The sequence below is a fragment of the Perca flavescens genome, chromosome 6 (genome assembly GCF_004354835.1).
Source record: "Perca flavescens isolate YP-PL-M2 chromosome 6, PFLA_1.0, whole genome shotgun sequence".
Taxonomy (NCBI): domain Eukaryota; kingdom Metazoa; phylum Chordata; class Actinopteri; order Perciformes; family Percidae; genus Perca; species Perca flavescens.
In genome coordinates this window covers 32,748,945-32,763,537 of record NC_041336.1, presented here as the reverse complement: position 1 = coordinate 32,763,537, position 14,593 = coordinate 32,748,945, and the positions used below count along the sequence as shown (strand labels likewise).

General features: G+C 43.2%; 1 protein-coding gene across 1 annotated transcript in view; it reads right to left on the bottom strand.

Moving 5' to 3' along the window:
* LOC114557380 (oxysterol-binding protein-related protein 10) overlaps positions 1-14,593 on the bottom strand; it is a 49,119-nt gene that overhangs the window by 17,251 nt on the left and 17,275 nt on the right. Inside the window, exons 5-6 of the mRNA XM_028580810.1 lie at positions 13,071-13,452; positions 9,846-9,964 (exon numbers count right to left, since the gene is read on the bottom strand). Coding sequence (XP_028436611.1) covers positions 9,846-9,964; positions 13,071-13,452 — 501 coding nt within the window. The remainder of the gene's footprint in view (positions 1-9,845; positions 9,965-13,070; positions 13,453-14,593) is intronic.

Below are 14,593 nucleotides of genomic sequence, written 5' to 3'. Positions count from 1 at the left end.
ATGCTGTAGCCTGACGCCGTAGCCTGACGCCGTAGCCTGACGCCGTAGCCTGACGTGCACCTCTTGAAAAATTTAACTAGCATCCCTCCCCCCCCCCCCCCGACTCATTTCCTGCTTCTCCTTCTCCATAAACAACATGAAATCAAAGAGAGGGTTAACTTTTCCTGCTGCAGATTTCCCACCGTGGTCAGAAAGAACAGGGGAGACACTTTGTTTCTCTCACTATCACTCTATGAGACTCTATGAGTCGCTACTCTCTTGCTTTCTCCCTCACTCTATCACCCACTCCCCACACACACACACACACACACACACACACACACACACACACACACATGTGGGCTCGACACACACCAACGCACAAGTATAAACATCAGGCCACTTACGTAGGCTACGGCGAAAAGCTCTGCGTGGAGCCTCCGCAGAACCATAAATCACACACCTCTACCCTTCACTTCACTCTATTAAACCATGCATACCTATGGGTCTGTTTTATACTAGAAATGCCAATTATTATGGAATTGTACACATTCACGATTTGCACTCCAACAGTTATATAAATAGTTTATAGCACCATATTGCACATGGACCTGCAAACCATCACCAACAGTAATATATATCAGCCATCATCAGACTTCAGAGAGTTAAACAAGTTCATTTAGTTTCTATCCTGTGTTTATTTAGTTAGTTCATGTTTTATATCGGACTGAATCAAGCTTTAAGTTTGTGTTTTCGGGTAATGTGTGGAAAAGAACGTGTTTTATGACAGAATAAAACCAAACCAAAGCATTTTCATTTAGTAAAGTTCTATGAATGTATGTGCATGTGCACAGTGTGTGTGTGTAATAGTCATTATACGTGCATGTGTGCACAAGGGTATATGTGAACATCTACCCCCCCCTCCTAATCCTCCTCACATCCCATGACTGGTCTTTGTTCCCAGCGGGCTGATCAGCTGCAGACCAAACACATGACTGTTTCCCACAGTTTTTTAAGATTTGTTTTGGGCATTTCAGCCTTTAATGGAAAGGACAGCTAGATATGAAAGGGGAGAGAGGGGGAAATCGTCCACGTTGGACTCGAAACATGGAAATCATCCAGGTTGGACTCAAACCCTGGACCTTCTGCATCGAGGCATACACCTCTACATATGTGCACCTGCTCTACCAACTGAGCTAACCCTGCCACTGCTTCTCATGTTTGTTTTTTTTTTTTTTGTACCGGATGCTGGGACTTTTGGGGATCTGTGGGCTGCAAAGACAAAGAGCCATGAAGGACATCTTGGAAGCCGCTGGAAAGGCTTCCCAATGGCTCTGGATCAAGAGGGGTGACCAGTGGCAGAGCAAGCTACCTGGGCACCCGATCGTCCCCGGCTGGGTCGCCAGCCTGAGGGTGTCTGATGATAAGACCCGAAACACTGTGACCCCCGGGTCCATTACTGACCATGTGTCCAGGTTGCACCGACTGTACCTTTATTGCACAGTGGAAACATGAGACTGGAGAAATTTGAAGGGAGAGAGAAGATGTGATAGGGCATTCAAACACAGGTCATAAGGTTACATGATTTAGACCTCAGAGTCCCTGTGTCCACTTTTCCTATGTCTGATGATGAGATATCCAGTATGTTGATGGTTTTGTGTTATGGTATTTATGTCAAACAGTATGAATGTTAGGAGAGTGGGATGATCGAAGAAACCAAAGAAAGATGAGCGACTTCAGTCAACTCTACTCTAATCTCTTGATAATCCCCCCACCCCCCTCCCCCCTCATCAGATTTATTCAGGTTAAACTATTTATTCCATGTTCACTGTCATGGCAATCCGCAGCTTATGAGATCAACTGACTTTGTCTGCAGCTTACCACCTTCAAGTTCTCTGTTTGTAGACACTTAAGTATGTGTAAATTGTCTATGTGGGCTTGAGTGGATGAATGTAGAAGTGTGTGTGTGTGTGTGTGTGTGTGTGTGTGTGTGTGTGTGTGTGTGTGTGTGTGTGTGTGTGTGTGTGTACCAGCTTCATTGTCTTATTGTTTCTTTCTGGTTATACAAATCATATTCTCCCCCACTTTGCCTCACTCAATGGCCTGGAAATAAAAACTAGATAATTGTGTGTGTGTGTGTGTTCTTGTTTAACTATATTTGTGGGGTCCAAAAACCGGGAGTCCAGTATACTTGTGGGGTCCCGACAGCTTTGTGGGGCCAAAATGCTGGACTCCACAACTTTAAAGGGCTGTTCGAGGGTTAAGACTTGGTTTTAGGATTAGAGATAGAATTAGGTTATGGTTAGGGTAAGGGTAAGGGTTAAGGTTAGACATTTAGTTGTGATGGTTAAGGTTAGGGTAAGGGCCAGGGAATGCATTATGTTAATGAAGGGTCCCCACAAAGCCACAAACCTGTGTGTGTGTGTGTGTGTGTTAATCAGCTAATGTGACGCTGTTTGGCTATGTTTTCACCTTCACAATGTGGGTAACAAACAGCATGTTATCAATGACAGATGTGTGTGTTCCATGTTAGCGAGGGTGCACAGAGCACAGTGTCCCTCCCGGCAGCATGAAGCAGGAATCTTTTAAAAGCTCTTTCCTCCTGAATAATTCATGAGTGGGCGGCCCTCAGAGAAGAGTGATGAGAGCACTTAAAAAGATGAAACATTCTATGTACTAACTGCAGGAGGACAAGAGAGCAGCCTATTCAACACAGAGGTGTCATTGTGGATGGCAAAGCATGTGAGCGGAGTCGAGCGCTGAGAATTTCCTCTCCTTGCTCACAGAGCTGTCCATTCCCCTCCAGCCTGGTGCTCAAAGTTGCAGATACGCAGAGCTTCTATTTTTGTCGGGTGCCGGAGAGCTCCACAGCAGTTCAGCACAGGGCAGAGAGTGCCGGACAGGAAGTCGAGCACAGAAACAAAATAAAACAACAAAATAAAATACACCGTGCTCACGGCAGATCAGATTTCCCTGCACTATACCTTGAAAACGTCATAATGGGCGGAGACAGGCCTGAAGCCAAGTTTGTGGTTCTGTTTACAGAAACTACATCCTGTTATATCGCGCGATCATACGTGAATTCGCTAGATGTCGCGGGTCCTCCGCAACAAATCCGCACCTGGTGGGTACTGAAGGACGGTGGAGTACGGAGCCAACACGCAGCGGAGCCGAGACGCAGCCGTTCCGCAGTTGGTGGAAATTGCAAATGAATTTCCCCTCGTGGATCGATAAAGTACATAATAAAGTCCTTTTAGTCTTATTAAAGGAACACGCCACCATTTGTTGAAATAGGGCTTATCACGGTCTCCCCTTGTTGTAGATAGGTGGGCCAACACATTTTTTGTCTCAGTGCAAGCAATTAGGTTGTTTTTTTGTCTTTCGTTGGCTCACTTTTACTCACAACATGCTAACCGGCAACATAGGATTCCATTCACTACGCTAAGCTAACTAGCGGCGGCGATGCCGGTGTTGCACCAGACAAAAACAATGCATGCACAAAAAATGGTTAAGGTTTAAAGTTAGTTGCTTAAAAAAAAAAAAAAAAGTACATTCCAGACGTTACAGGATATACAGGCAGCTGTCGCAACCCCGTTCTGATCGAAGATTTCAGGTGTATTACTTCTGACTACAACATCACACAGTACACCAAACTGCAAATACAGCAAGTACAACAGTACTTATAAGAATAAAAATGAAATCTACAGCCTTTTTTGTTTGTTTTTAAAACATGTACACTTCTTGTACACTTCACTGTGCTCATACATGCTGATGCAGTGTGCGTACAGTGCATCCAAACCTCGGAGGGGTACGGACCATACCCAAAAGCTTCATTAAGTAAACTATGTATGTTGTTGTCACCGAGCGCTGGGGAACAAGCCTCCTCTGACTGTCACACTCCACTGCCTCCTGACACACACATCTGCTGCTGCACCACGCCTACATGTCATTTAAGAAGGTGTTTCCTGCTTTGATTTCCCTGCTGAGAGACAGACAGCATCGCTCCCGATGTTCTGCTCTCCTCTGACGATACCCTGTCTGCAGGCTGCTGTGCAGGAGCGGCTCCTCTGCCCAACATAATGGCAGACTGATTCTTACATTATCATTATCCCGGTGATGTACCTTATTCAAAAGCTGCTCAACTCATCTGCGCTGCAATGGGCTTACTATACTGAATAAATGGACTTTATGTGTGTCTACTTATTAGTTACAAAACATTTAAAAAATGTTGTTATCCCATCTATTTGTCATTTGTCATCCTCGTCCATTCATTGAGGGGAACTCGCTTTGAAATGAAGCTACAGCATGAGTTCAGTCAGGAAGGCTAATCTTTGGCGAGCACGGGCCTGTAGTTTGATTTCTCATGCATCCTGTCATTCACTTCTCTCTCACATGCTCACTCATCATTTCCTTGCTGTGCTGCTGTCAATTACCTAATCAGCTCTCCTCGGCTGCTCACGTCAGCTGATCCCATCTATCCGATAGCTCAGCGACACAGCTACATTGTTAGCCTGTCGTCCGTCGTCCTGTCGTCCTGATTGGACGAACGCGTCACATGGGTTTGTTTTCTCCGGAAATTCAAAGACTGACTGTCATGGCGGCTCGTTCAGAATAGAATCTCATATTGTACTAAAATAGTTCACTGAAACATATTTCTGAAAACATTTTTTTAAGCAAGAAATAGGCCATGCAGTTGCTGAATCTGTCTTCATTTCAGCTCAACAAAGGATTTTGAGAGACTCTAGTCAGGCTCATTCCCCTCGCCATTTCCGGGTAAGTCCCGACTGCCCTGCCTCCGACTGAACATGTCAGGTCGGCCAAAATAAAGGCCGACAGCCCCTCCGACGGACGACGGCACGGAACACACCGGACAGACGCGAGTCACTGACCTCGCCAGACTGTCCAACGGCCGATTATCGGCTTGGTGTGACTAGGCCTTAAAGCTTCCTGTAGACGTCAGCCATCAGATCAACGTGGTGTACCCAAAAGCACCACATTTGCTTCTGAAATGCTACGTCCCACAAAACACAAGTATTAAATGTAATAAATTACCTGTGTTTAAAAAGTGGTTATATATATTTTAGTATCTTAAATGAATTCATGAAACCAAACTAAATGATGGACAAGCATACAGAGCTGTCATGCACAGACTTGTGCTAGGTGGTGCCCCCTGGTGTTGTAAAGAAATACTGTATTAGAGATGAAAGGAGGATAAAAGAGAGATGGAGGCAAGAAGTCACTTTGAGCTGCTCACACACACACACACACACACACACACACACACACACACACACACACACACACACACACACACCCCTCTTTCATTATGTGAGGGTCTACTATCTAGGTGTTATAAAGTGCTGTCCTGGTCCCTCTAAGTGATATTTACGGCTCAGATAATGGTGCTGGCAGAGCTCTGTACAGCTGTTCTATACTGCTCTGGTCCTCCACAGAAGGAAATCACAGAGACGGAGAAATGCAACAGCACTGAGGGCCAGCAGTCCTCTCTGTTTCACAAGGAGCTGCATGAGTGGAGTGGCTGGTTTAGGATTTTGAGATATAGGTCAGGTTTAACTTGTATCTGTAGGCTGATAGCTGCCGTGTCTCTATTCATATAGTTATTTTTTTTTATATTTTTGCAACATGCACACCGCCAAAGAGAGTCATGCAATATGAAAGAGAACAATTCACAAAAAGGAATAAGAATTCTGAGCTCCAGAAAAAGACAGTATCCTTGCAATAAGATTAAAAAAAGCACGAATAATGAACTTTTATCATCACATATTGTGTTTCAGTTTGATGGCACGGAACCTAAGTTGATCAGAAAGGTAATTATTGAGCCAGAAGAAGGTCTTGCTGCATGAAATGAATGAATAATATGTGGTGTCAATCAGAGATGGTAGGGGGGTCAACAGAAATAACCCAGCTGTCACTCTGCTGACACAGTGGCAACACACAAAGGACCATGGGAAATTTACAGGATGGAAACTGTGACACAAACTGTGACACTTTGTGTTAGTGTTAATTTTGTCACCTATTTTTAATTTAGTCTCAGTCTTGTGCCAAATATCCTTGTTAGTTTTAGTATTTAGTCATTCACATATCTTTTTTTGTTAGTCAAGTTTTAGTCGACTAAAAGTCTCGTCATTTTAGTCTAGTTTTAGTCAAAAGAGAACTCAAGGTATCTTAGTCAAGTTTTAGTCAAAACATGTTAGTCTTTTTTTAAATAACAAAATATTTCTGAGATTATTTCTGATAACCATTTCAGTCAAATAGTTATATAAATAAATATATATAATATAATATATAAATATCGAGCCTCTTCCTTATTTCACCAGAAAATTCCTGTTAAACGACAAAAAGAACCACTGGATGGGAAAAGGGTATTTTACAATAACTTTGAATGCAGCACGAGGCTGGCTTCAAGTGAATGCAACATGTGTTGTTTTTCAGACAACGGCAGCTGCAGACTGTCGTACGTTCCCCTGTTGGAATCCTCTCCAGTGAAATACAGACAAACCTTTACACCGTTTAGCTGTCAGAATTTTAACCATGTTTACTCCAGCTGCTAGCCAACGTTAGGCTAACGTTACCTGCTGCCAAGTGTAGTGTTAACTAGCGTCCCGTGCGTTAACGTCCGTTTAGGAGCATCAGAGAGAAGCGTAGGCATTTAAGTCGCACCGAAATCCACGTTGCTATTCGGTCCTGTAGATCCGGTCGTTAAGGCACCGGTCGGTGCCGTATTAGCACCGGGTCTCGGTACCCAACCCTAGTAACAGCTGAATATTCTATCTCATGATGAAAAAGTAGAGACGATTGTAGACGAAAATGAAGAGAGATTTTATCTTAGTTTTTATTTTATGCAATACATACATACATATATTTTAGTCTTGTCTTTTTTTGTCAACAATAATGCATGTTAATTTAGTCTTAGTCAGCTTTTTTTGGACATTGGCGTAGTCTCGTCATCGTCTGGTTTTATGGAAAAAAGGTTGTTGACGAACATATTTAGGGTCGTCTCGTCTCACGAAATTAACACTACTTTGTGTCTTGCTAGTTGTGATGCCAAGGACTATTTTTACCAGTACAATATTTGTCTCAGTGGTCTTGCTGTATCTTTGCTAGCCATAACCAGCCAACTAGCCAAAACTTTTAGAAAGCAGTACTATGTGACATTGTTTCCTTTAGAGATACAGACCATAGACAGATTTCATAAAGATACATAATAGTTAATATTTGTTGCTTACAGTCACAAAAGGCTCATAAGTAGCTCTTTAATTCAACACTGTTGTTCCGCCTCGGCACCCAATAGCAAAGCCCGTTAGAGGGCTAGGTACATATTCATAGAACTAGAGTTACATCCAGTAACTAGGGCTGTATCCAACCTTTTACGCACTGCGGACCAATTTAAATTTGAAAATATTCTTGTGGACCAGCCGACAAAAAGGGGGGGTTTAAATCACAAATACATATTGCATATTTTCCTTGCATCAACATTTAAAAATGTTGCAACTCACCAATGGGTTAGGCTTGCTTCCCTGCAACAAGACGTTCCCACTGAGGGGTGATGGGAGACAGCGACACCTGAAGCCTGTTCATTACGTCTGCATTTTCGTTTTCGTTGCATTCATTTCAGAAAAGTTAACTCTGCATATTAAGATGTCAGAAATGAAAGCAACCTTTTCAGGGCTTTTGTGGCTATTTCAGGACATTCAGCCTTGACTTTGATCCAGAATGCTAACAGAAATGCAACTTTGCTGCAACACGCACACGCAGGTCAGCGGGTGATGACCCCGGGTGCGTGCGTGTTGTGTGTGTGACAGGGGATCAGAAAAGTGCAGCACAGACGAACTGAGGCCAGTTCAATGTTATGACCTTATAAATTTTAGCCTATAACGCTAGGTTGATTATTCAAGTTTTATTTATTTATTTAATAATTTATTTCCAAATCATATGGTTTCCTCGTGGCCTGGCAGCAAGAACATTAACAAAAGCAAGTTACAATGAGTCAAAACAAGACCTGCACATCCTGGCTCACGATCATGTTATATGAGAATTATACTGAATTATAAGTTCGTCTTCGGTATAAGACAAACAGTGAATGAGAACAGCATGACTATTTTGATATGATTGATGAAGACATTTCCAGTTTGCATTTGGCTTCTTTTACCTTGACATTCTAATTTCAACACAAACTTTCACAGGGCAGAACTGCCCTGCACTTCCATGTTACTACTCTTCCGGTTTGCTCTTGCCTTTCATACGGATACATATAAATACAAACCGTGGGGCACCCTCTAGCTCACCCAGAAAGAGTGTTTGCCCCACGTAGGCTGAGTCCTTTGCAGCGGCACGGGTTCGAGTCTGACCTGCTGCCCTTTGCTGCGTGTCATCCCCCATCTCTCTCCCCCTTTCCTGTATATCCATTGTCACTGTCTAATAATAAAGGGAATAGCCCCAAAAAAATAATCTTAAAAAAAAATACTAACCCAACTGGAACCACATTGACAGCATGCACACTGGCGTTATTTTGCAGAGACATAAAAGAAACGTGGATACCCTAAATACAACCATTTTGCAGTTTTTGTAAAAAATCACATTGCGTATCTTGAATTGCATTATTACAGACAGCGTTAGGAAACAGATGGATACAGAAGGACCTATTGAGAAAGAAGAGCAAAAAGAGAGGCAGAGAGGATAACAGACATCAATACTTCACTAAGGCGATGTCTGGTCCAGGACTAGGATTGACATTACAGTAGGGAGGGAGAGGAAAGAGAAGAAGAAAGAGAGAATATAATTCTGAAGTGTCATAGAGAGACACAATTACAGGACTTCCAGCTGTACAAATTGGGATGAGGATCAGTGTTCGAAGTGAACCAGTACTCGCTGGCATACAGTACCAGCACTTCTACATTTCACTTATGTGCATACCGTGAGCTTTCACTGTGGACCGTTACCTTTGACAAGCTGCCAGTACTCTTTTCTGCCTTCTCCCAAACTGATTCTCTGGGCGATCCATGATAATCCTAATTAAACTACAAAATCCTGAGTGCACTACATGATGCAACTCGACACTTTTGTCTGCCTACTTTTTTATGTCTGCGAGCGACAGGAACATTCACAGTCTGTTACAAAAGTGTTAGCCTGGCTCAAAAGAGAGCAACACAAAGAGAACAAGAGTCAGACAATGAACAGAGCCTTGTGAGTCAAATCCTACCCATCACCCACTGAATGGAGACAGGGAGACGCTTTTGCACACAAACGCAGTGCTAGCATGGAAAAGCATGTTGATGTATCATAAAAAAAAGCATCTAGGGCTACCGTTACTGCAGTCAGCTATGACGTGAATAATCAGTCAAGATGAACTACTGGCTCATTGTCAAAGAAAATAAAGGCTTGGGGACAAAGTCCGTTGTAAACTGCTCAGAAATACTGAGGCTGAGTGGAGTGGGTGCTTCATCTCTGCTTGTGGTACTGACAAGGCTAGACAACAACATTGATTGTATAAGAAATCCAATCAGGAAACACCGAGATGTCACGTAAAAGCGGCAGAGATTGAAAAGAAGGCATCACGCAATTAAATGAAAAGGATCATTTAAATAATGCACAGGGCTGAACATACAAACGGCTTAGTATTACGAACTGCCACAAAATCAGTAAGCACGGCCATCCAGATGTGCCAACTGATGTGAGCAGGGGCCAGTGGGTCAAGCAACAACAGAAGCATGTAGAGTTGTGAGAAAAACAAGTGAGAATTGCACAGTGAGTTGAGAATGATGGTACCACTGTACGGTAGGTTGTGTGATGCAAAATAAGCATAATGAAAAAGGAGGTGTATAATAAAGAAATGTGGTTTGGATTACCTCCGAAGGATCCTTGTGCGTTTGAGTGGAAGATGGCCAGGAAGAGGAGGAGAGAGGTGTTTGTGCACCATTTTTCACCTGCTTCTCAGAAAGAGATCTGGACCGTCCAGTGGAACTATCTGGAGGGAAAGGAAAAAATCTAAAGCATCGCCATCAACACAATCATTTATACTTTAAATTATAACAATGTATGTCCTCCGGTGGGGCTGGATAAAAGCTCAGTGTTCAGGTGCAAAACGTTCACATTTTGGAGAGCGGGGATGTACACAGTACATTTCACAGCTGCTGCCATTTTGCATTTACCGGTAGATATTTCTTGTGCACAGCAAGGTTTGCCTGATACTGATGCTAGAGGAAAAGTCTGGGATCAGCAAACTGTCTTCTGGGGACCATAAAATAACGTGGCAAATTTGATGGAAGTACTAGTAGTAGTTTACACGAATACGCTTGCGGGTGAAAACTACAAAATATTTTATCAGGTGTGCCTTTCGTTTAGACGGCGACGGCATTTTTGGGGCTTAAAAACGCAAAAAAAGTGAAACCACCCTCCAGAGTGGAAATCTTAATAACGCTCCACCTTCTCGTTCCCGTCTAAAGGGTAAAATCACACTGTGCCGTGTGTGTGTGTGTCTGTGTGTGCATTATTTGGAGCAATAACCACCTCCTCGTCTGTCCAGAGAAAATTGTCAGCTTTTGTTGTTCACCTCGCGCACCATATGCACGCAGATTTCGCCCCCCATAACGCTCGTCTAAACGCAGAATAAAAAGTGAGAACTCAACGGCACTTTTGCGTTTTCTCTTCAGATCGTTTGCGTCTAAACATAGCCTTAGACCAAAGGATTGGTCAAGAACACATTTCAACTTGAGGCCCTACTTAAATCAAAAAGAATCATCCTTTGGGGACCATAAACAGTAGTAGTCTGCCGCAACAGAAGTACGAAAAAAGCCCAACAGTCATGAAATCAATATGCCTCTTGTTCATTTTACAAACTTGCTCGCATGCTGTGTTACGTTACACAAACAGAGCAAAAAAAGATTTTCTGCTGTTTGGTAAATGTGCTCTCCTGGAGAGCTCATGAAGGGACATATCACACCAGCAGCCAGAGGATATTTTAAGACACTTCCCACTCCACAGTCTCCCATGTGTGAGCTCTAAGGTTGATGACAGACAAATAGAAAGCAAACATCCTGCTGATGGAGAAACTCAAGGAGCCATTGGGGTCTATGACTTCACTTCTGGGACCTAGTAGTTTTATATTTTTCAGCTTGATTTTTTTGCCAGATTTCTGACACAACTCCACCCACTTCCAAAGTGCATGTTAAAGGGGAGCGTCTGCGTTCCAGTTTCTGTCCTTCATCTGGGTCATCCTTGTTTTTCAGCTTAGAAATACTCTAAAGTGGCAGATTCCAAGCAAGATAGGTAGATTGTTTTTCTACCGTTATCTGTTATTTTCTTTTATTTCGAGGCTAAACGATGGTGGGGGTGGGAGATGGTTGGGAAACGTTGCTAAAACAGGGTGGAGTTGGAAACCGGGACACACAATGTACTCAGCCCGTCCTGACCCAAAAAAAACGACCGGTTAGGTCAATAGTGCAAGCAGCTCAATCTGTGTGTAATATCTTACCAGTCTGGCAGGTAAAATGACCTGGTGCCATGTTGAAGGATTCATGTCATTGATAACGTTAAATAGTGCATTGTACCTCTCTCACACTGGAGTCTGCAGATGAAGTCCACGTATCATACCCAGAAAACGACCGTATAGGTTGATTATGCAAGCAGCTCATAACGGCTGACATAAACGTTTTTTGTTAGGCGGCAAATTCTCGTGGCTGTAGTAATTATCGGGAGAGCAAACGAGGAAGTGAGGTGATGAAATGTAAGGGTGCCAAATTCCACGTAAGGTTGGGGTGGTGGATGGTTCAAATAAACACCGGACCTTCACCCAGGAGACCAGGGTCCATTTCCTGTGTGAAGTCAACTGTCACTTTTTTTTTAAATTAACCTAGTTTTAAGAAGAAGACATATTTGATTCCGTAAGGAGAAATTCAATTTTTTTTCTCATTCCATTACAGTTATTACACACAGGCCCGAATTACAAAGCCGATGGACAGGCGCCCCGAGCAGTTGGGGGGTTCGGTGACTCGCTCAGCACCTCTCCAGCTACCAATCCACACTCTGTACTTAGCCTGTATGGGGACTTGAACCAGCGACCCTCTGGTTCCCACACCAAGGCCCTACGGACTGAGTTTCTGCCACCCCAAAGACAGAAGTTAAATTTTTTAGCCCATCCCTGATGATTTATTTACCGTAACTAAGTCTTTTTGTCTCTTAAACTTAACTAGTTCATTTTTGCAACGCTTACTACGTGTTTAAAAATGTGCCTGTATAAAACAATCATATGATTTAACCGCCACGTGCAGCAATAAATAGAACCTCGTATGTCATATAGTTTCGGGAGTCTTCGTAAATCAACCTATAATGTTGTTTAGGTATGAGCACGCGTTGAATGCACTGTATATGTAGGTGTAGGTAGGTGGCTGTACTATATTGTCTTGCTATACCCACAGTGTTTAAATGATCTAATCCCCTTCAATATACCTCTCTAAAATCATCATTCCATAAATTGTTAGAGTTATTGTTAAACTGTTAGAGTGATGACAGCTGGTCCACATCTGATCATGGGCCTTTCTTTTTTTTTATTAATTAAGCAGACTGAGCTGATTTGTTAACAAAGGGTGAAGACATGTGATGTAAGAAACTATGATATGCAAGGTGAGAGTCACGCGGCAGATGGAGACAGCCATTCGCTACTTTCCAGTCGTCCTGCTTACGAGGCTGACCTTACTCTAAGAAGACTATGAGAGCCAGTGGAGAAGCACGTTAGCACCAGTGCTAGCTCAGCCATGGCCATCGCACACATGAACCTCGTCTTGCATTGCCGAGCGATCCCTCTCCTGCATAATGTTCCCGTGTAAAGAGGCGACTGCGGTAGCTCTTGTGGTGCACGTCATTACACTAAACTGAGATCTAATGACACTGCGAGCCAGACCACCTCCAGAAGGGGTTCCAGACGATCTGCTTGCATTCGCACAGCGTTGTTCATTTACATCTTCTTGATTCAGATAGCGTATCCAGAAAGAGATCACATGTCAAAGAGATAAAAAAAAATAACTATCCTTTCCCTCACTGATTATTTAAATTTGACCAGTCATCACTCAACTCACCTGCATGTTCGCGGCCTTGACTCTGACCGTGGATGTGGTTGTGGCCACTTCCTGGTCGTCCACTGTAGCTGCTGTCTTTGGGACTCTGGCTCTCACTGAAGCTGTGAGTCGGGCTCTGGCTGCTAGACCGGAGGCCCCCGGGCTCCATCTGGTTCAAACTGGAGCTGCAGCGCTGACTCCACAGCCGGACTCTGTCTGTGGGAGCTGCCTGATTCAGACCAGCTGAGCTGTGGGGGAGGCTGGGACTAGGGGTGTGGTTCTGGTTCTGGTTCTGGTTCTGGTTCTGGTTAAGAGCCTGGACAACATTGTGCTGCAGCATACTGAGACACTCCCCCAGACAGCTCAAAGTGGCTGCAGAAGTGGCCTTTAAAAGGAGAAGGTCCTTGGTCAATGGGAAGTGGAAAGAAAGAAAGAAATAAAAGAAGGTGAGCAGAAGAATATGCTTCCAGTTTGACCCACAGTAAAAAAAAGTGAGATTTCCACATCTTTTTTATTATAAAGTAGGTTGAGGTGAATATAAATACTGTGAAAGTATCAAAACGCTCAATCCACAGAAAACTGCACACAGCCTGTATTCAGATACTGTACCTTTTAAAGAGCCGTCAGGGCTTCCGTATGTTGTGATATCACAACTATACTTTATATAGGTAGAACATGCCGCTACAGTGACATACAGATTTAGAGACTCCAAGAGCGCAGACGCAGAAGTTGTGAAGTCAACTGTCACTTTTTTTTAAATTAACCGAGTTTTAAGAAGAAGACATATTTGATTCCGTAAGGAGAAATTCAATTTTTTTTCAATCAGAGCAGACTGGGCTTTTTCAGGAGGGGGTCTTAAAAATACAATACAAAAATACAGGAGGGGGTGCTAAAACGGAGCATTTCAGACAGAGGTATATTCAGGTATATTCAGACTGACAGTATGTAAAATGAATAATGTGTTTTTTGAACATTAACGCATGTAAACATGTTCTAGTGGAATCCCAAAATTCTAGTATGAAGCAGAAAATAAGCAGAATATGGGACCTTTAAAAAGTGTTGTGTGCCTAGGTGGCTGAAGACAAATAGCTCTTGTTCAACACCACACATCACTCAGTGCTCCTAAGATCCTGGCTTGGCTAGGTGTAGCATTGAACTATTGGTGGATATAATGGCACTGTCACCTGTGCACTGATGAACTTCAAGTGGTTTGTCGTTTGCCTGGACAGAGCAGAGAGATTTACATACTCATGGTAAAGCCATCACTGCCAGGTGAAAAACAGCAGCTAGGGAATCCTTAGATATTATTCTACCCAAACGTTAGAAAGAAGAGTGAGCAGGCAAATGATTGTGCCTGAAATAGTGTTAACGCTGATCCCCCAGGGCATTCATGCAACATAGCACATCAACTAGTGCACTCTCGCACTCTTATCTCCTTGGAAATTGCTCGTTTTGGCTTAAGCCAGGTCCTGGTTCAAAGAGGAGTGTTACATTATAAGATGGGTTTTATTTTCACAGCTGTATTCATAGCTATATTGTTTCTG